General features: G+C 44.6%; 1 protein-coding gene across 2 annotated transcripts in view; it reads left to right on the forward strand.

The window, feature by feature from the left end:
- Positions 1-21,201, forward strand: part of FRAS1 (Fraser extracellular matrix complex subunit 1) — a 274,927-nt gene that overhangs the window by 241,460 nt on the left and 12,266 nt on the right. For both annotated transcript variants that reach the window (XM_047798478.1, XM_047798479.1), the window contains exons 59-67: positions 1,030-1,230; positions 3,034-3,221; positions 4,589-4,864; positions 6,644-6,876; positions 8,878-9,038; positions 11,217-11,431; positions 15,292-15,442; positions 17,274-17,381; positions 18,981-19,140. In XM_047798478.1, coding sequence (XP_047654434.1) covers positions 1,030-1,230; positions 3,034-3,221; positions 4,589-4,864; positions 6,644-6,876; positions 8,878-9,038; positions 11,217-11,431; positions 15,292-15,442; positions 17,274-17,381; positions 18,981-19,140 — 1,693 coding nt within the window. The remainder of the gene's footprint in view (positions 1-1,029; positions 1,231-3,033; positions 3,222-4,588; positions 4,865-6,643; positions 6,877-8,877; positions 9,039-11,216; positions 11,432-15,291; positions 15,443-17,273; positions 17,382-18,980; positions 19,141-21,201) is intronic.

Raw genomic sequence — 21,201 nt, forward strand, 5'->3', positions numbered from 1 at the left:
GTATAAGATTTGTAACTGCTCCCAGTTTTTCCATCTTTTTATCTCACTCTCTCTACCACTACACCTTCCCCGTCCCCGTGAGAACATACTACAAAAGAAAGCGTAGTTTGCTATAAAAAAAAAAATCAACAATGAATCATTTCATAGCAATGAGAATAGTGCCTCAGATCAGATTGTGTTAGGAAACTTTGTGTTCCTGAATTATCGTTGTAGCCAGTCACTAAAACTGCACGTTTTTGTAAAAGCTGCCCCCGTGGCATATGGAAGTTCCCAGGCTAGGGGTCGATACACAGCCACAGCCACACCAGATCTGAGCCACGTCTGTGACCTACATCACGGCTTACGGCAATGCCAGATCCTCAACCCACTGAGCGGGGCCAGGGATCCAACCCAGGTTCTCATGGATACTAGTCGGGTTCATTACCACTGAGCCACCATGGGAACTCCTAAAATTACACATTCTTAACTAAATAACCTGTGAGAAGTTAGGAAAAGCTAAAAGTGGGGTTGGGTGAGGTGGGGTGATGAGGGGAGGGAGGATTCAGAGGATCAAAGGTAGGAGATGGATTTGGTGAATAAATGTAAGCAGTTTTAAGTGAAACTCATATCTTATAAATGAAAAAGAGTTGATTCATGCAATCAGTCAATAAGTATTTATCAAGGACTTACTGTGTCTCCATTCCATGATAAATTCTTCAGGTTTAAAATCCTGCTGTGAGCTGTAATGCCTAGATGGAAACTTGGACGGCACGCATTTCCAAGTACTTAAAAATATTTCCCCCATTATATTGTTTGTAATAAGAAATATGTGAGAAACAACACTTGCAGAATCACAAATAAATTCCTTTCTCCGAAGTATTGCTGAGGGGTGAATACTGACTGATTTTTATGACTTCAAGCCCGTTTGCCTTTGTGTTGTTAACGCATGTGAAAAATTCCTGCTTGTCATTACAAGGTGTTTTCAAGGGAGTTGGAATTCTTTTTCACTTTTTCAACCTGCTCTTGTTTTCCTAAACCTCATTTCCTTAGCCCCCACCATTGAGTTTGAAGAAGCTGCATACCAAGTCCGGGAACCCTCGGGGCCAGATGCCACAGCCCTTCTGAACATCAAGGTGATCCGCAGAGGGGATCAGAACAGAACATCCAAGGTTCGCTGCAGCACGCGGGACGGCTCAGCCCAGTCTGGTGTGGATTATTACCCAAAGAGCCGAGTCCTGAAGTTCAGTCCTGGTAATTGAGTGCCAATCCAAGTTGTGCTTTTTACTTTATTAAGAGAGGCAGGAGTTCCCGTCGTGGCGCAGTGGTTAACGAATCCGTCTAGGAACCATGAGGTTGCGGGTTCGATCCCTGCCCTTGCTCAGTGGGTTAACGATCTGGCGTTGCTGTGAGCTGTGGTGTAGGTTGCAGACGCAGCTCGGATCCTGCATTGCTGTGGCTCTGGCGTAGGCTGGTGGCTGCAGCTCCGATTAGACCCCTAGCCTGGGAACCTCCATATGCCTTGGGAGCAGCCCAAGAAATGCCAAAAAGACAAAAAAAAAAAAAAGAAAAGAAAAGAAAAGGAAAGAAAAGAGAGGCAAAATCTTACATTTGAAGAAAGGAATGAGCAGAAAAATGAAAGACATATAATATTTCCAGTAGCACAAAGTTATTTAGTAAGCACACCTTTGATTTGTAGGAGTCTTTAAAATTTTTAGTGAGCAAAAATGGCATGGAAAAAGAAAAAGAAGTGCCTTACTTTAGAACATTCTAGGCATTTTGGCTCATTCAAAAGGGATTTTTTTTTTTAATTGTTAGCCTATGATTCGATTGAGCAATCAGAGCATTTGATTTTTTAAGCATATACATGACAGTATCCTTCAGCAAACATTGGGACAAACCACAGTGCTGGGTGCTTCAGGGATCACTAAACCCAGAAGGACAAAGCTCCGTGCTCAAGGGGTTTAACATCTACTAGGAGATGCTATGCAGATGAGTCAGGATAAGAGAGAAGGATGGGATTCAGGTCCCAACTAGCTGCTTAACTAACTGTCTGATGCATTTATTTCATGGAAGGTATGAGACAGAGGAGTTGAGTTGCATGCTAGGCTTTTTCACAGAACATTCTGGAACAGTGCAAGGAGAAAAGGCTGGCTTAGATGGAGTCAGAAGTGGGTGAGAGTGATGCAAGTCCTCTTCAGAGATGTCTTGGAAATTGGAGGGAGAAAAGGACCCCCTTGGACATGGAGGGACACCTCTGTATGTCCCTGTCATGCCTCCTGGAGTTTCAAAGGGCTTTCAGCTCCATTCCACATGCATCTGGTTGGTGTTTAGAGGGAAGGAGGAGGCGCTTCCTCCACACCCTCACAAGGACCTCTCTTCCAAGTGTCTTAACCTTTTCCTTTTCTGCAGAAGATCTGGGGGAAGGTAGGGCTTAGAAGTAACCCAGCCTGGATGTCTGTAGGAGGGGAAGAAGGAGACCTTAACTATTGCCGGGGGTGTCTGCACCTTCCAAGAACAGCTTTACAGAAAAGGGGGTTGTTCTGGGCTCTAACCCTCCCATGCCAAGCCGCCAAACCTTACTTCATCGTCTTTGCAGACATGCGCTTGGTGGGTAGCCTCTGAGCTATTGCTTCTTGGGAGACCGTTTTGAAGGATCTCTGTGTACAAGCCCTCCCAGCTACACAGGGGCTCATGCCTAAGTGTAAAGGGGAAAGAAAAATTAAGTAAAAAGTCTCATAACCAGGATGGAGTGTATTTTGGATCATAGATTTTTATTACTGCCAGCCAGTGTCAGACAAGGGCTATTAATCCTCATATGGAGTTGAATAGTGAATCTGCAATACGGAGCCTCCACTGCAGGTGGAATTTGGCCTGTAAAACAGATTCCTCCTCACTTGAGATGGGGCTAAAGTGATTAGCAGCCCCTGTATTTATAGCAAACTTTTGAAAGGAAAGGGCGTATTTTTACCTGAAGCCTCAGCAGGGCCGACCTGTACTGTCTTAAGTGGGTCACTAATGAGGGCCGTTCCTCTCTTTGCTCCATCCTTGGCCAAGGTGTGGATCATATCTTCTTCAAAGTCGAGATCCTGTCCAATGAAGACCGGGAATGGCATGAGTCTTTCTCCCTAGTCCTTGGCCCAGATGACCCAGTGGAGGCAGTTCTTGGTGACGTGACCACTGCCACAGTGACGATTCTAGACCAGGAGGCGGCAGGGAGTCTCATCCTGCCAGCACCACCCATTGTGAGTTGCTCAACCCAAAGGATCGCTGCTTTTACGACTTGGTGATTTGATAGGCAGGACTTGCAGTGCTGCATGTCTTCATTTTCCTGACACAGTGGTTTCCAACCAAGAGCGAGCACTCTTCCCCCAAACCCCTCGTTCCCATCACCTCCAGGGGACATGTGGCAATGTCTCGTGACCTTTGTGGTTGTCATGACCATCACACTTGCTGCTATTAGCATCCAGAGGGCAGGGATGCTGCTAAATGTCCCACGATGCCCCAGCAGCAGAGTTACCTGGCACAAATGTCAATTGTGCCAAGGATGAGAAACATTATTTTGAGATTAGGGTGAGACCAAGCCATGCTGATGCCTTAGTCTGATAAAGACAGAAAGTACAATACAACTGATCTTCTCATTTCTTTGGTGGGACCCGGAAGAGTAAAAAAATGCTACTACCCCACATCTATTATTTTACATGCTCACCACACACGGAGAACTAAGTGTCTGCAGAAATGTACCACCCAGCCTCTCAGCTTGGGGACGAATAGGATGAATGGGCCAACTCTACAGTTAGGAGGAAAATGCCTGGAGTGGCCAAGGGAATTAACCCATTGGTTAAACTGGGTTAAATAATGAAGCAGTCCAAATAAGTCTGATAACCTCCCCTGACTCATAAAGTAAAAGGATCATTTGCAAATGTGTCTCTTCTTAGACCATGAAAGAAATGTATTACCTTTATTATATCTATTTTGCCAAATGTGCAACTGCGTACCATTAACCATTCAATGCAACTTTAGTAAACTGCCTTTTATGATATGGTTTTGGTTACAGTGCACAGGGGCAGGCCAGTATCTTTCACACGAGGGAATAGGGCTCTGATTTGGGAACGAGACCAATAGGATAATAAATCTCGGGAGTTCCCGTCGTGGTGCAGTGGTTAACGAATCCGTCCAGGAACCATGAGGTTGCGGGTTCGATCCCTGCCCTTGCTCAGTGGGTTGAGGATCCAGCATTGCGGTGAGCTGTGGTGTAGGTTGCAGTTGTGGCTCGGATCCCGAGTTGCTGTGGCCTCCGGTGTAGGCTGGTGGCTCCGGCTCCGATTAGACCCCTAGCCTGGGAACCTCCATATGCCGTGGGAGTGGCCCTAGAAAAAGGAAAAAAAAAAAAAAAGATAATAAAGCTCTTAGCCCAGGGGGAGAGGATCTTCTCCATCATTAAGGATCTGCAGTGTCTTTCAGAGATGTCTGAACAAGCCTTGTTAAGACTTCTATATTTTAAAGAATCCCTAGGAGTTAAGTGCTTTCGAGGATCTCTGGGGAAGGGAGCCTTATTCTCCGACTTTCCTATACCCCCACCCTGGCCTGAAGCTTTGTTGCTCCTCTGCAGGTTGTCACTCTCGCTGACTATGACCACGTGGAAGAGGTTACCAAAGAGGGAGTCAAGAAATTCCCCTCCCCGGGCTACCCGCTGGTCTGTGTCACCCCGTGCGACCCCCATTTCCCCAGGTACGCCGTCATGAAGGAGCGATGCAGCGAGGCGGGCATCAACCAGACCTCCGTGCAGTTCAGCTGGGAAGTGGCCGCCCCCACTGATGGCAACGGGGCCCGCTCTCCCTTTGAGACCATCACCGACAACACGCCGTTCACCAGCGTCAACCACATGGTAGGTCTTGCCTGGGTCTGGTTGGGGCCAAGAGACCTGGCATTTCTCTGTTACTCCGGCTCTATGAAATTCCTCAAGGTCTTTGTGTGGCATGTGGAATAAAAATAAATAAGCAAGTGCACGTGCACCCACGGTCTTTGATCCCTGCATATAAGAAGAGGTGATCTGGTGCAGTAGAAAGAGAACTAGGCTAGTACTCAGCCTGTTTACAAACTCAATTCTGCCCGTTTTTAACTATGTGACATTAAGAGTCTGGAGTTCCTGTCATGGCTCAGTGGAAACGGATCTGACTAGCATCTGTGAGGACCCAGGTTCGATCCCTGCCCGTGTGTTAAGGATCCGGTGTTGCCATGAGCTGTGGTGTAGGTCACAGACGCGGCTTAGATCCTACAGATTTTTCCCTCTTTGACCCACAGTTTGTTTTCACTTTAAGTGCCTCGGGTGGGTGGGGTCACAGCGGGGGAAGCCGTGAGATGTAAAGATAAAGCCTTTGGATAAAGCGGGTCACTCAGGTCCAATGTCTTTGACAGCTTATTCGGAAAGGCCAGACGATTAATTCTTTTGCCACCTAACCTAGATCAAATTTAAATTATCTTCTTTTTATTAAAAAATATAAATGGAAAGACTTAACAGCTTATCATTTCGTAAGTATTTAATTCTTTGTTCAACAAAACCATGAAAGGGGTTTGATCTGATTAGAGCCAAATATACATTTTTAACAGGTACCAAGTACCACGATTTTACCTTAAAATTCAGTCTTCCTTCTTGCAATGAATGGGCGACTACTACTTTTTCCCCAGTTTCCTTTGCCCTATCTTCATTTCTTCAATTATGTATTTACTACCATCGTAGTGTATGCACTGGTAGATGCCTCAGATCCCTTCTGAACAAAGTCCATGTATAAGTAAATAAATAAATAAAGTGTTGGCAGCTAATTAAAAAAATTTTTAATGGAAAAATCTTCTTTAATTATTAATGGACTTCAGTGAAAATTGTTTCCATGAGTGGAATTTATAAGTTTGGATGGCTGCTTTGCGGGAGGTCCACGGCACACAGGACTAACTACTCATTAGTTTCTCTTGCTTCATGCTTCCCTATGCGTATGGTCTCATAACCTAAAGGGTTTTGGTGACCTACATGGCCTCTGCCTAGGCTGAGTTAAGCACTCTTATGGATTCTGTATGTCCGGGAGCACGGAAGCATCAGTAGAAAGACTTTCAAAGGCCTGGAGGTGTCAAAAGCCAAATTCTCAGCCTCACGTCTGCGTGTTAGCGTACCCCTTGCAAGGCGTGTCATAATTAGGTGGGAGCTGAGGGAGGGCACAGCAGAAGGAAGGAAAGAAAACTAAAAACTCCTAGAAAAGAAGTATCTTTCCTCTGTGTCCTGACGCTTTGCCCTCAGCAAGAGTGACTTGGAGGCCAGCCAGTCTTGCTGGAAAGGCTGAAAACGGTTAAGTGGTTCTGATGGGGAACCTAACATACAAATAAAACAGCACCATCCCCGGGAAGCCATCATCTCTGGGCTCTTGGTCCACCTCTGTCTACTTACCCATTGCCTGACTGACCACCTTGGGCTAAGGTACTCACTGCTCTGCCCCTAGTGCCTGGCTCCTGGTAGGAAGTCAATACTTAGGTGGTGCATGGATGGATGGATGGATGATGGATGGTCTTCACAGATTACCTTGGACCAGGAATGGGTGGTGTCATATCCAGAAGAAACCGTGTGAGGAGCTGTTGAAGTAGTGTACACATTTCTCAGGTGCCTGATTCTTCCTGGTAGGTCCTGGACAGCATTTACTTCAGCCGGAGGTTCCATGTCCGTTGTGTGGCCAAGGCTATGGACAAGGTGGGCCATGCGGGGACCCCCTTAAGGAGCAACATTGTTACCATCGGAACAGACAGTGCTATCTGCCACACCCCAGTAGTGGCTGGTACAGCCCGAGGCTTCCAGGCTCAGTCCTTCATCGCGACCTTGAAATACCTGGACGTCAAACACAAGGAGCATCCCAACAGGTCAGGCAAGAGGCGGCCTCCACAAAGAGATGACAGCGATAATCTCCAGCTATGCTTAGTGTGTTTTCTGGGTGGGACAGATCAATGAGTGATGCTTCTATAAAATAAGAGTGGCGATGAGTGCTTCAGATAAAGTTTATGTTCTTTGAAGGCCCCCTAAGATCTGGCTCTTTGCCTCTCTTCCTAGACTCATTTCCCCACCTTGTCACTGTCACCTGCTGGTCCACTCACAGAGCATCACCCAGGGCTTCAAACTCGCTTGGGTGCCATGCCTCCACCTTGCAGCTGCTCCTGGCTCCCACTCTCCCCCTGCTCCCTTTCGCTCAGTGGTGTTAAATCCAACTGTCCCACTATCCTAGCCCAGGGCATCTCTTCTAGGAACTTTCCATCGCCTCCCCCAATTTAATTTGGGAGCTCTTCCTTCCAGCTTCTCCGGCATCAGTGCCTGCCTCCCTCAGTCATGATCATTATTCATTCTCTCTCTGTCCCCACAAGAGGTGATGATGGCAGGGACCATGATTATGTATTTTGTAACCCCTCTGCCCTAAGATAGGGCTTCTTGGCACCTAAGAGGCACTCGCTAAATATCTAGTGAACAAATGAGTAATAACACTGTGTAAATTGTAAGTCACTGGGCAGATGTACTTTTATTTTTTTTCCTATGCCATCACAATTTTAATGGAAGATGGATACTTTCATTTTGCACAGCAAAAAAAAAAAGAGAAGAATTTGCATATGTTGTACACATTCATAAATCTCATAGTATGTATGTGCGTGCCTCTATGAGCAACCAAGTTCAGAGAAAGGGGTTCATTTGCATGAAAAAACAGATTTGCATGTGGAGCCAAGACTATGCAAATCCTCCTTTTTCCCTGGCAGAATGAGGTTGATTTTTGTTAAAAAGAAGAAACTAGGAAGTGCCTGGGGTTACTGCTGACCCCTTCTTAGCGAAAGAACCATCCTGTTTATATTCCAAGGTTTGGATTCCTCTTTAAACCGTGGGTCTTTGTTCTGAGAGATTGCTGCAGAAATTCAAAACGCACCCTCAATAAACATGCTGAAAATTTAAACTTGTACAAGGAAAAAAAAGGCAGCCTCTAAGTACAGTTCTGTGGTGTTGCGCTCTTAACCAATATTTATTGTCGTATTTTATTTAGAATTGTATACTACAGGCTCTAAAGAAACAAACAAACAAAAAAAAAAGTGAAAAAAATGGTCCTTTGCCCTCTTAGTGGGGAGGCAAGATAAACAGAGTCCGAAAACCTACAAGAAAAAGCAGCCAATATAAATAAGTCACAGATTTCCTGGTACAAAGGCAACTCAAATCCTGAAGAATGTAGCTCCAGAGAGCTGACTGCAGACTGAGGCCAATGAGGGCTGGTGGCCTTGCTGGAACGTGCAGGAAGAGAGGAGGAAAGACTCTTTCATTTGAGGAGAGAGACCTATGAGTAGTGAGATATTACTATTTCTAAGATATGTTCCAGGTGGGGACACCGGCCTTAGAGTTTAAGAGCTCAGTGACGTCTTTTGGGCACAAATACTTAAAAAAAAAAAAATGTGCCAAACCCTACCCAACCTCCACAGACACTCCCGGTGACACAGAAGGGCAGCAGTACCTGCATTAGTCACAGAGCTTCAGCTCATGCGGAAACAAAGCTTCCATTTAAAGCAGAAGAAAGCTATAAGGTCATTTGTGGTTGTGATGTTATCTTGTACACACAAAAAATCTAGGATTCTCAATTGTTATCAGTCCTAAGTCTGGAGGATCCCCTTCCTCAGGGCGGAGGGGTGGGGTGGGAGGGTAGAATGTGGGGGATGGGCTAACCCTACCTGTACATCAGACCCTCACCTTCAGAGAGAAACCCTCCATGGGAAGCTTCAGGAAACAAATTGGTAGATTCCCTGGTGAAGACCAGTTGAGTTATGAGAAAGACATGTACCCGTTAACTGCTGGGAGCAGGCACCTGAGTGAGCACCTCTTCCCACCCTTTGTCCTCTTAGAATCCACATTTCAGTGCAGATCCCGCACCAGGATGGAATGCTGCCGCTTGTCTCCACCATGCCACTGCACAACCTGCATTTTCTACTCTCCGAGTCCATCTACAGACACCAGCACGTCTGCTCCAACCTCGTCACCACCCGGGACCTGAGAGGCATCTCAGGTGAGGGAAGGGTGCCCTGCTGGTTTGCCCGGCCCCGTGCAGTGACCCTTAGGGATACGGCTAAGTGAACCCTGCTTTTCGTGTTTTCTGGTCCTCAACATCTGCATGACTAGTGGATGTCCTCCTTAGCAAGCAGCCAAGCAGAGGCAGCTTGGACAGTGAAGTGAGTAGGAAAACACAAGGACCCGGAATCAAGTCGACAGGTTCAAGTCCTTATTCCATTCCCTGTACAACTGAACACAAATAGCGGATCTCTCTGAGCCAATTGCTTTCTTATCTATACCATGAGGATAACAATTGCTACCAATCTGGGGCTGGAATGCATCAACATTTTTAAAGCCCCCGTCGTGGTAAAGTTTAGTTCGTTTTTTCTCCTCTATTGGGATCCGTGCTCTAGAATTCCACTGTCTTAGCATTTTAGAAAGCTCAAGTGCAGATGTTAGATGTTGCAAGATGGTTCTCCGGGAGCAGGAGCTGAGGTGGAGTTTGGGGTGCAAGCTGTTTATTAGGGATCAGCATCTCCTAAAAGGAGGAGAGGATGGCAGGATCAGGCGGGATGGGGGGAGTTAGCAAGCAATGGGACGAGCAAGCCTTCGCCAGCTCTGCCGGGAGCCCTGAGGAGAGCCCATCCATCCCACTTGTCCTACTTCAGCCCCAGTGGACAGACCTTTCTACCCCACTTTGCTTAGTTACTGGACACCAACACTTGAGCTAGAGCGTGACCTCGGGCTCCGCAGCCACAGCAGAGCTGACAGATGAGGCCATGCACCTCCGTGTTCCCCACCGCAGGCGTTTTATGTTACAAAGAAGCCTGTCCATTTCCTTTCACCTTAGTGAGTGCACGTGAACTGTGTGCTGCCTCCGTTCACCACAGATGAATCCTGTAACAGTGTTTTTTGAAGATGGAGAAGCATTCAGGTGCTCTTCCGTATTCATTAAGCCTCACTTTGGGCAGGGATGGTCTTTATACAGTAGAAATGAGTGGAGTGTAAATGATTCATAAATCACCACGCTATAAATGAAAGTTTCATTCTTTATAGTGCAAGAAACAGACTGTTTCTAGGCTGAAAGTTTGCACTGCTTCCTACTTAAACACAATTAAATTCAGTACATGGTCACTGAGACCCTAATCCTTTTGGAACAGGGGGCTGCGCGCTGCTGTCAGACAATCTGAGAAATGCATCCGCACTTTCAGAACAATATAGTTGTTCTGCGAACTACACGAATTTGAACCCTGGTGTTCTAAAATTGTATCTGTATCCAGCTCTCCGCTGCATAATTTAGAATAGTTGAGTTGCTTGGCAGCATTTGATCTAATAATTCTTGCCTGTAGGAGGGGAGGTTTAGTCATGCATCATTAGGGAGCTATTTACTCATTAACACAAAATGAAGACTTTTTTCTCCAAGAGTTCAAAAACCATAGGAGGCGGGGGAGGTCGTCAGAGGTTTGTTTGCTGGCTCTCCATAATTTTTTTAAAGATCGGTCTTAAACATAATAATTCATCAACAGATTTTCTGTGTAGTAAATCCATTTCTTCAAAGACTGGTTGTGGGGAGTTCCTGTTGCAGCTCAGCGGAAACTGAGTATCCAACTCGTATGCACGAGGACACGCATTCCATCCCTGGCCTCTTGCTCAGTGGCTTAAGGATCTGGCATTGCCATGAGCTGTGGTATAGGTCGCAGATGCGGCTTAGATCCCACATTGCTGTGGCAGTTGTAGCTCCTTTTGGTCCCTAGCTTGGGAACTCCCATGTGCTGCAGAAAAAAAAAGCAAAAAAAAAAAAAGACTGGTTGTGAAGCACACATCCTGGCCAGGTGTGACAGGCAAAGCTTCAGAGTGATTGCTTGGCTGAGATTCGCAGGGCCACCGAGCCCTGGCTTCTTCATATGTGGTCTTATCTGTTCATCTTTTCTTCCCTGGTTCCTGCAGCCTCTGTCTGTGCAGCTGGTCGCTCTATTTAACGTGTGGCAACAGGCAGTTGTCAAGGTCCCCTTGCCTTCTGGCCCAGCGAGCCAGTGTGGGGAGACCTGGGCTGCTCTATCAGTAGGCTCAGACGGAAGGAAAGTTCTCTTGATGCCAACAGGACGCATCCGCTGTCCCTGCCCAGCTCCTGGGCAGCTGGCGAAGGGCAAGTCCACAGACTGGGTTACTGTTCCTTGCTCCTTCGCCCCCGCAGAGGCAGGGTTCCTGGACGACCAGGTCTACGACAGCACGGCCCTGGGCCCTGGCTACGACCGCCCCTTCCAGTTTGACTCCAGTGTGCGGGAGCCCAAGACCATCCAGCTCTACAAACACTTGAACCTCAAGAGCTGCGTCTGGACATTTGATGCCTATTATGACATGACGGAGCTGATTGACGTCTGCGGGGGCTCAGTAACAGCTGACTTCCAGGTGGGTTCCCGGGGGCCTGTGCACACCATGTGTCATGGGAGACCGTCTACCTGAAGTACTTCAGCCAGTGCATCACATCCAGTCACCCCCAGAAATGCGCCACCCAAGGGAGTCTTACTTTTTTTAATTGAAGTTAAGTTACAATATTGAGTTAGTTGCAGATGTACAGAAAAGAGATTCAGTTATGTATACATATATATGTGTGTGTGTATCTATGTATACACACACACATATATATTCTTTTTTCAGATTCTTTTCCATCATAGGTTATTACAAGATACTGAATATAGTTCCCCGTGCTATATAGTAGGGCCTATTTTATATATAGCATTTTATATTTAGCAGCCTGAATACATTAATCCCAAACTCCTAATTGATATCCTCCCCTCTCCTACTCTCTCCTTTGGTAACCCTAAGCTTGTTTTCTATGTCTGTGAGTTGAGAGTCTTCTTTATAAGTCCCTCAAAAGAGACCTTAGCAGCACTGTGGCTAGGGTGAGCCCCCCAAAGTCCTCTAAATCAATTAATTGGAAAATGTATGTGGACAATGTTTAAATTACTATGAAGAAAATTACTATCTGGCAGTCATTTATAAAAATCCAGTAGTGTTTACTTCTAGGTGATATATGCATACATATCACATATTTTACATAAAAATATAAATATTTTCTTTCCTTCTGGGTATATTTTGGAAAGGCAAAAAATCTACATTTGACGGAAAGGCTATTACTAAGTAAAAGTGTTCTCTCCACGAGGAGAAACGAGTCAGAATGATAGCTGGGGCACCTGTCCTCCAGCAGACAAGGGGAGCCCTGTTGTCCCAAGCATTCTGGAGGTGACTATTTCAAACGCCTTGCTTTGGTACCTATTCCAAACCGATGCCTGACAACCCTCATGACAATAGGTAATTTTTAAGTGATGTTTAATAGGAGAAAATATGATAGCAAGAAGTCATAGTCATAGGCAGGCAATGATATCAAAAGGACTAGGTTAATATATCCTGGTGGGAAAATTAATTCTAAAGCAGATTCTACCATTTTGAGTAGTCAGCCCAATGCACTAAAAAAATCAGATGTTTGTTCTTCATTTCACCTTAGGTTTAACCACACTGAAAGAGGGGAACCCGTAGAGGGACTAGGAGTAATCATTGTGGGGAAGTGTCTTTGATTAGTTTTTCTTTCCTTGAGATGCCTCTCATTTTGTATACACTACCGCCCTCTACTGAATAGAATTTTAAGACAGTCTAAGCTTTTCTTTTCTGTTTCTGCAGTTGCATAACCTACATTCACTTTCAAAAATGTAAAACTCTATGATTATCTCTGCCTTTAGCCCCTCAAAAATCAGTATTCCCTGTTCCCCATGACTTTAATTACAGTTTTGGATATTTTTATTCAGAATATGCTTAAAAATCTCAAAGACAAGGAATTCTTTTTATATATGTCCCACTTCTTAAATCAACACAGAAGGAGTATATTCAAAGAACTCCTTTATTGTTGTCTGTTTCTTTAAATAGTTGAAACAGCTAGTATATGGTGGAAAGGATATAGCTTAGAACCAAGTCCTGGTTCATTTCTATATCAAATATCAGCAGAGTTGGATGAGACCTAACCTCTCGGAACCTCATCTGAAATTGTCACTAATATTCTCAATGTAGGAAGACATACTTTTTTGTGTGCCAGTGCCTGGCACAAAATAGGTTTGCAGTAAATATTTGTCAGAGTTTTTTGTTTTTAAAGATTAGTGAGTTATATGAGGGTGAAAGAAGAATATACAGAAATAAAGGAAAAATTAATTTTGCTGGCCAACTAGAGAATTTATGGTGGTTTTAATATCAACAATGACGAGACCAGAGCAAATGTATTTAGCAAAACCTGTATATTAAGGGGACAGAGCATGGCATTAAAACCAGATAAAATTTGGAAATTTTCTATCGAAAGCAGAGTAAGGCATTCCAAAAAAGATTTTGAAATGAATATCGAATTAGTGGAGTCTTTGGAACATGTGGAATCCAATCTTAAAACCCTTAATAACATTGGATATGAAAAAATACTTCAGAAAAATTAAGGTTTGATGTCCTAAATATTGGTAAATATTGAAAGAACCTGAATATTTGGTTCTTTCACTTAACTACCCATGGAAACATTTTACATTGTAATTTCATACAAAAAATGTGTATAATTTACGTAATGTATTATAGCATTTTGCCAATGACAAAATAAAATTATTTTAAACTAAGGTTTTTTTTGTTAGAAATGTGTATTTACAGAGGAAAATCTAAAACACGTTTAAAAATGAATAAACTGGCTCCCCCAATCATACACCCGTATACCCCTATACACAGCTAGCTTCTCCATGAAAGCATCTGCTCATATTTTATCTTTCAATCCCATTTTCATTCATTGCCCAGTAAAATAAAAATTCTAAAGCCAAGTTAATAAAAGTAACATGAACCCCTTTCGAAAAATGTTCTTTTGGAAATATGAGGTGCCTTAAAAATCTCAGCCAAGGCTTAAAGCAAATGGACAGTGGAGGCAAAGCTTCTCTCACTTCCAAAGTATTTTTGTGGAAGTTCACCTCCTCAGAAAAGCCTTCCCAGATGATCCTATTTAACAAAGCATCCTGACCACTTCCCATCTCTTTTTTTTTTTTATCATTTGTTTATATATACATTTTTTCTACTGTACATCATGGTGACCCAGTTACACATACATGTATACATTCTTTTTTCTCACATTACGGGTTCCATCGGAATTGATTAGACAGAGTTCCCAGTGCTACACACCAGGATCCCATTGCTAATCCATCCTAAAGGCAGCATTCTGCATCTGTTTACCCCAAACTCCCAGTCTATCCCACTCCCTCCCCTTCCCCCTTGGCAACCACAAGTCTATTCTCCAAGTCCATAATTTTCTTTTCTGTGGAAAGGTTCATTTGTGCCGTATATTAGATTCCAGATATAAGTGATAGCATATGGCATTTGTCTTTCTCTTTCTGACTGACTTCAGTCAGGATGAGAGTCTCTAGTTCCATCCATGTTGCTGCAAATGGCATTACTTTGTTCTTTTTTATGGCTGAGTAGTCAGGGATCAGATCTGAGCAGTTGTGACCTATGCTGTAGCTGCTTAACCCATGGTGCAGGGGAAATCCAAAAGAATATTGGATCTTTATTTTTTTAATTTATGTGTCTCAGGAGTTCCCACTGTGGCTCAGTGAGATCTCAGTGTGTCTCTGCAGTGCCAGGACGCATGTTAGATCCCCGGCCCTGCACCATGGGTTAAGCAGCTACAGCATAGGTCACAACTGTGGCTCAGATCTGATCCCTGGCTTGGGAACTCCATATGCTGTGGAGCGGCCAAAAAAAGAAAAAAAGAGGAGTTCCCGTCGTGGCTCAGTGGTTAATGAATCCAGCTAGGAATCATGAAGTTTCGGGTTCGATCCCTGGCCTTGCTCAGTGGGTTAGGCATCCAGCATTGCCGTGAGCTGTGGTGTAGGTCACAGATGCGGCTCAGATCCTGCGTGGCTGTGGCTGTGGCGTAGGCCGGTGGCTAGAGCTCCAATTCAACCCCTAGCCTGGGAACCTCCATATGCCGCGGGAGCAGCCCAAGAAATGGCAAAAAAAGACAAAAAAAAAAAGGAACAAACATAAGTTTATGTATCCCCCTTCCTAGACTGTAGGTTCCAGTAGGGCAATGATTTGGGTTTTGTTTTTTTTCCACTGCCAAGCACCCAGTTCTTAACCTGGTGCCTGTCTCAGTCGTAGGCACCTGATTAATCCTGAATGAGTGCAAGATGCGCTTCTCCTGTGCCTTTTCACCCTGGGGAGAAATAACCCTCTCTGTGTGCAATCCGCTTGCTCTGCAGGTGAGAGACTCAGCCCAGTCGTTCCTGACGGTGCACGTGCCTCTCTACGTGTCCTACGTCTACGTGACAGCCCCCAGGGGCTGGGCCTCCTTGGAGCACCACACCGAGATGGAGTTTTCCTTCTTCTATGACACTGTTCTCTGGAGAACAGGTATACCCACTGGTGACGTTTGACAGTGGCTCCGTGCCTCATCCAGCTGTCCTATGTCCAAAGGAGAACCACCCCGAGTCTGAAAGTATGTCGATCTGTGGTTCCTGAAAAGGATGAGGTCCCTAGATATCGAGCTGGAAAGCCTTCAGCATCATGATCAATCAGCCCAGAGAGCCAGGGCCCCAGAGTTGAGAGTGGCAAGTGACAGAGGCATCTTATCCAGCCCATGAGGGCTGAGTGTGTGTTCTTTCGAAGCATTGTCACATTCATTTTCTCCTAGTTAAAAATGATGTGATTCATGTTAAGGACGAAAGGGTCTTGAAATCAGATGCATGGAAATGAAAAAATATGTTGAGAGCAACCTGGCTTCCTTTATTCATTTGGCATCAAGTTTGCTTTTTTGTTGCATTCTTAAAAGTAGGAATTTTAACCCTCCTTTTACTTCCTGGACCGAATTTTTAAAATGACCTTCACCTCAGCCTTGTCTCTGTCACTGCTCTCTGAGAGGAGCCCCCCAGGGCCTTGGTGGGTGAGAGCCAGGAGATCACATCTCTCTGTGTCTCCCCTCTTTCCCCCCTTGCCCACTGCTGCCACCAGTGTCCCAGCTACGCTTCTCTCCTTCATTCACTCCAGTGGGTCTGAGTTGAGGTTTGCTTTTTTCCCCCATTTTTCAGTGTTCCACACTTCAAACATAACCCCAAGCTCACTTCCCTTTATTCTATTGTTCCCATTCTTTCTCCCTCCCTCTGACAGTGATTCGCTTGATTTGAGGCAGCGTTACTTGATCTGAAGAGATTTCTTTAGAGAGGGCTTCATTCCTAGTAATGGAAAATACGGTCCTTCCTTCTGTTAAATGGCTTAAGCTCAAAGCATTTGTTTGCTTTATCTTTCTCACAGGAAAACAACTTCAGGAAGTTTTCACAGTCTGGGTCTGATAATTCTTTGAGCTTGGGTTTTTTTTTTTAAGCTTTATTTTCCCCCCTCCTTTGGTTACCCTTTAGTTTTTGGTCACTCTGAACTCACTGGGTATCATGATTGCAGTTGGCCTATGAAAGCCACAGTTGACTCACGCCAGGCCATGTAGAGCTGGCCTGCTACAAGCCAGCCTTGAACTCTCCATTGCTTTCAATACAAAATGTAGCCTCCAGAGGAGACATTGTTCATGGTTAAGTCCTGAAAGGTGTCCTGATGAGGAAAAGAAAATCCAGTGAGAAGCAGATGTGTTGTAACCACATCCTGGTATACAGTGAAGAGTAAGACATTTTAGGGACCATTTTTTTCCCCCAAGCAATGGGGTGGGCCCTGCATCTGGGCTAAGTGGCATCTTCAGATATAAAGAGATTATGTCAGAGTTCCCATTGTGGCTCAGCAGGTTAAGGACCTAGTGTATTCTCCATAAGGAAGCAGGTTCGATCCCCGGCCTCACTCCGTGAGTTAAGAATCCAGTGTTGCCACACACTGCAGCGTAGGTCACAGATACAGCCCAGATGCAGTGTTGCCGTGGCTGTGGCGTAGGCCAGCAGCTGCAGCTGCAGTTTGACTCCTAGCCTGGGAACTTCCATATGCCGCGGGTATGGCCGTAAAAATTAAAAAGAGAGAGTCTATGTCAAAGAGAATAGAATTGTAAAAAAAAAAAAAAAGTAGAATGAATTTTCTTACAATGTTAATTAATCTCTAAATAGATTCTATGTTCATGCAAATATGTAAATTTGCCCTAAGTTACATTCAAGTAAACGTGCAGCTCTAATTAGAGGTGTCATGGGATGGCTCACGTCGGGAAAATGTTCTCCAAGCCCTCACTTGGATGTTTTGTGGATGGTTGCCTGCCCAGGAATCCAGACGGACAGTGTGCTCTCCGCCAGGCTTCAGATAATACGAATCTACATTCGAGAGGATGGCCGTCTCGTCATTGAATTCAAGACTCATGCCAAATTCAGAGGTAATATCAGTGCCATTTTGTCCTCAAGTTTTTTTATAATTAAGAAACATCTGGACTCTAATATAAGGCACAAATGACCCTTTCCATAGAAAAGAAAATCATGGACTTGCAGAATAGACTTGTGGTTGCCAAGGGGGAGGGGGAGGGAGTGAATGGGGAGCTTGGGGTTAATAGATGCAAACTATTGCCTTTGGAAAGGATTAGCAATGAGATCCTGCTGGGTAGCACTGGGAACTATGTCTAGTCATTTATGATGGAGCATGATAATGTGCAAAAATAGAATGTGTACATGTATATGTAACTGGGTCACCATACTGTATAGTAGAAAAAAATTGTATTGGGGAAATAACTATTAAAAAATAAAAAACTAATAATAATAAAAAAAGAAACAGTCAAACATAAAGTCGAAAGAATGTAACAGTGAAGAGCAGAGTCCACAATTGTTAACATTTGCTGTGTGTGAGTGTGTACACACATGCATGCATTCCCATTCTTTTTTGTCACACTATTTAAAGATGAGCTACAGGCCTCACTTCGAGGTGCCCCAAACACTTCAGCAGACTTCTGAAAACAAGGACCTTCTCTTGGACATCCCAATGGCTTTACCACACCCAAGACCTTTACTATTGAACCAGTAATATCTAGTCCCTATTCATATTCTCTCTATTGTCCCACAAATGTCTTTTCTCCGTGTTTTATATTTGTTTATATTTATTTTACATCTGTTTACATAAGAGGAAGATGGATCCAGTCAAGATTCATATGTTACATTTTGGCTGTTATATTTCTTTCATCTCTTTTAATCTAGAATAGTCTCCCTCCTTTTTTTACTTATGACACGTTAGTACTGTAGTTTTAAAGAGTAGAGGTGACTTGATGAGTAACCCTTACCGTTTTACTTTTTTATTTTTTTAATCTTTTTAGGGCTGCACCTGCGGCATGTGGAGGGTCCCAGGCTAGGGGTCTAAGAGGAGCTACAGCTGCTGGCCTACACCACAACCAAAGCCACGCCAGATTCGAGCCGCATCTTTGACCTACACCAAAGCTCATGGCAACACCAGATCCTTAACCCACTGAGTAGGCCAGAGATCGAACCTGCAACCTTATGGTTCCTAGTCGGATTCGTTTCCACTGTACCACGATGCAAACTCCATTATCTTTTTAATGATGTTTACAGTTGCCTCCTTCCACCAAGGACTTGAGTGGCCCTAAAAGAGATTTTTTTTTCATCTGAAATAGACATTTTTCTTTATAAACTATTGAGATCATTCCATGTCCAAGAAACATGTTGGTTGAGGCTCAAAGCTAAGTGTGTTCAGTGTTCATTGTCACATAAGGACTCCTATTATTGCGAATATGCTCATTCGTGCCATTTCTACAAGACACATTCATCTTGTTTATAAGGAGGAGGAGGATGGGCTGGGTGAAAAGCCATGTTATCCCACCCAGTGTGGAATATACTCTAAGGGGAATGTGGGCAGGTAGAACCTTAGTTGTTTCATAGAAGAATATTAATTCATTTCTAAGGCTTTTGTAGGGGATTCTCACAAGGACAGTAAAAACTGACAAATAAGTGGATCGTGTTTCCCCTTGAAATAGGACAGTTTGTGATGGAGCACCACACCCTCCCCGATGTGAAATCATTCATACTGACTCCCGACCACCTGGGAGGAATTGAGTTTGACCTGCAGCTACTATGGAGTGCTCAGACTTTTGATTCTCCTTATCAACTCTGGAGAGCCACGAGTTCCTATAACAGGTGAATACGGGACGGAGTTCGGGGGTAAATCTGAAATGTTTCTGTTTCTTTAAGGGCTTTTTTTCAAAAGCTGCGTTTCTCTTTTAAAAGAGGAGTAGAAGAGGGATAGATAGAAACAGCTCTCTGGCAAACAGAAAAAGAAGCAACTGTAGCTCAGATCAGCCTCTGATGTCTAAAGCAAGAGGTGCTCACGCATGTTCCAAGGCTAAGAACAGGCAGGGTGCACGTCGCTTCCGCTCACATCCCATTGTGTTCAAATCCTATCTCAGGCCCATAGCACACCTACCCGCAAAGGAAGCTGGGACGTGTGTCCAACTAAAACCTTAGTATGATAAAGAAATTGCATCCAGTGCAAAATCCAGGACCCCTGGTTATCAGGTGTGACCCCTTATGGTCCAATGTCCTATAAATAAAACACACCATTTATTCCTCTCCCCCACCCAACATAGAGATAAAAGGAGAATTGGATAAATATAGTAAAATATCCCATTTGTAAAAGGGAAGAATAGGGCAAACAAAATTAAAACTTTTACCATGAAAAGGATCATGGCGTCTATCATAAATATTGTTATCCTCACTTTATAGATCGCGAAATTAAGATATGCATTTAGCATGAAAATCTTAATCCAGCTCTACAGTTAAGAAGTAGCAGGTTGCCTTAAGAATCATTTTCAAAAAGGTTTGTTTGTTTGTTTAGGACTGAACCCGCAGCATATGAAAGTTCCCAGGCTAGGGGGTCAAATCAAATCAGAGCTGCAGCTGCCAGCCAAAGTCACAGCCACAGCCACGCCAGATCCAAGCTGTATCTGTAACCTACACCACAGCTCACAGCATCACCAGATCCTTAACCTACTGAGTGAGGCCAGGGATCAAACCCACATCCTCATGGATACTAGTCGGGTTCGTTTCTGCTGAGCCACAGTGGGAACTCCCCAGAAAGCTTTTTTTTTTTTTTTAATTCTAAATGTTTAGTCTTCTATCAGGTATTTTTTGGTGTGTACTGATTCCTTTGAAATCAGTATACAATGAAATAGGCTTTAAGGGCTGTGTTTCCTAGAACCTCATGAGATTGCACATGAACTTGTCCCAATTTATAGGCAGAGAAACTGTCCTCATTAAATCCTATGCTGACTCCCCACCACCTACCAAATGAAGTCCAGCTCTTTGAACAAAGCCCATTCTCTCCCCTCTGGTCTCACCTCAAACCCAGCCTCCGACCACATTAACTGTCTCCCCATCCCCAGAATCCACCAGCCCATTTATACTCCACACCTTTGCAATTCCCCTGTCCTTCCTGCCCCTCTCCTCTCACAAAACTCAAAAGTTCTCTGAGCTTCAGCTCAAACACTGACCCCTCTGTGACACTTTTCTGACTCCCCATGCGGTGCCAGAAGCATCACCTCCTAGGTCCCGCGTTGTTCCAGCTTCTACTGTAACACAGCTCAGCAGATTATAATGTTCTAAGCACAGTGCCATTTTCCACGAGATGGTGAGCTTCCCGTGGTAAGAGTGTGCCTGCCTGATCGGAAGGCCCTAGAATTGCAGTTTGTAGCACATGGTAGGTCCTGAATAAGCATGCTTAGGAGCTGACATTTCAGGTGAGGAGGTGAAATCCACAGATACACAGCAGCCTGAGCCACCACACCAAGCGTTGTGTGCTGTGTGCGCCATGAGTGGAGCAGGACCCTCAGAAGGCAGTGGCTCAGGGAGGGGAGCCCAGCAGAGGCTGGGGAGTCATCCAAGGCTTCTGGGCAGGGGGAGAGCTGGTGCTCCACATTGCCATGTGGGAAATGTCCAGTTTTCAGAAAGGAGCGGAGAAGAACCATAGGATTAAACACCTGTATCCAGGACTGTGTTTGGCAAATTTGCAAGTATACTGAGGCAGTCGACCTAACTCATATTTAGGACTGAGGGAAGGTAAGACTGCTGCCTGGGGAGATCATGCCACCTGTCCTGCATTCATTTGTTCAACAGACATGTATTGAGCTTTTACAATGCGTCAGGGAAAGTTCTGGGCACGTGGAATACATCCATGGACAAAATAAAGATCTCTTCCCGCAG

The sequence above is a fragment of the Phacochoerus africanus genome, chromosome 10 (assembly GCF_016906955.1).
Source record: "Phacochoerus africanus isolate WHEZ1 chromosome 10, ROS_Pafr_v1, whole genome shotgun sequence".
NCBI classification, from domain to species: Eukaryota; Metazoa; Chordata; class Mammalia; order Artiodactyla; family Suidae; genus Phacochoerus; species Phacochoerus africanus.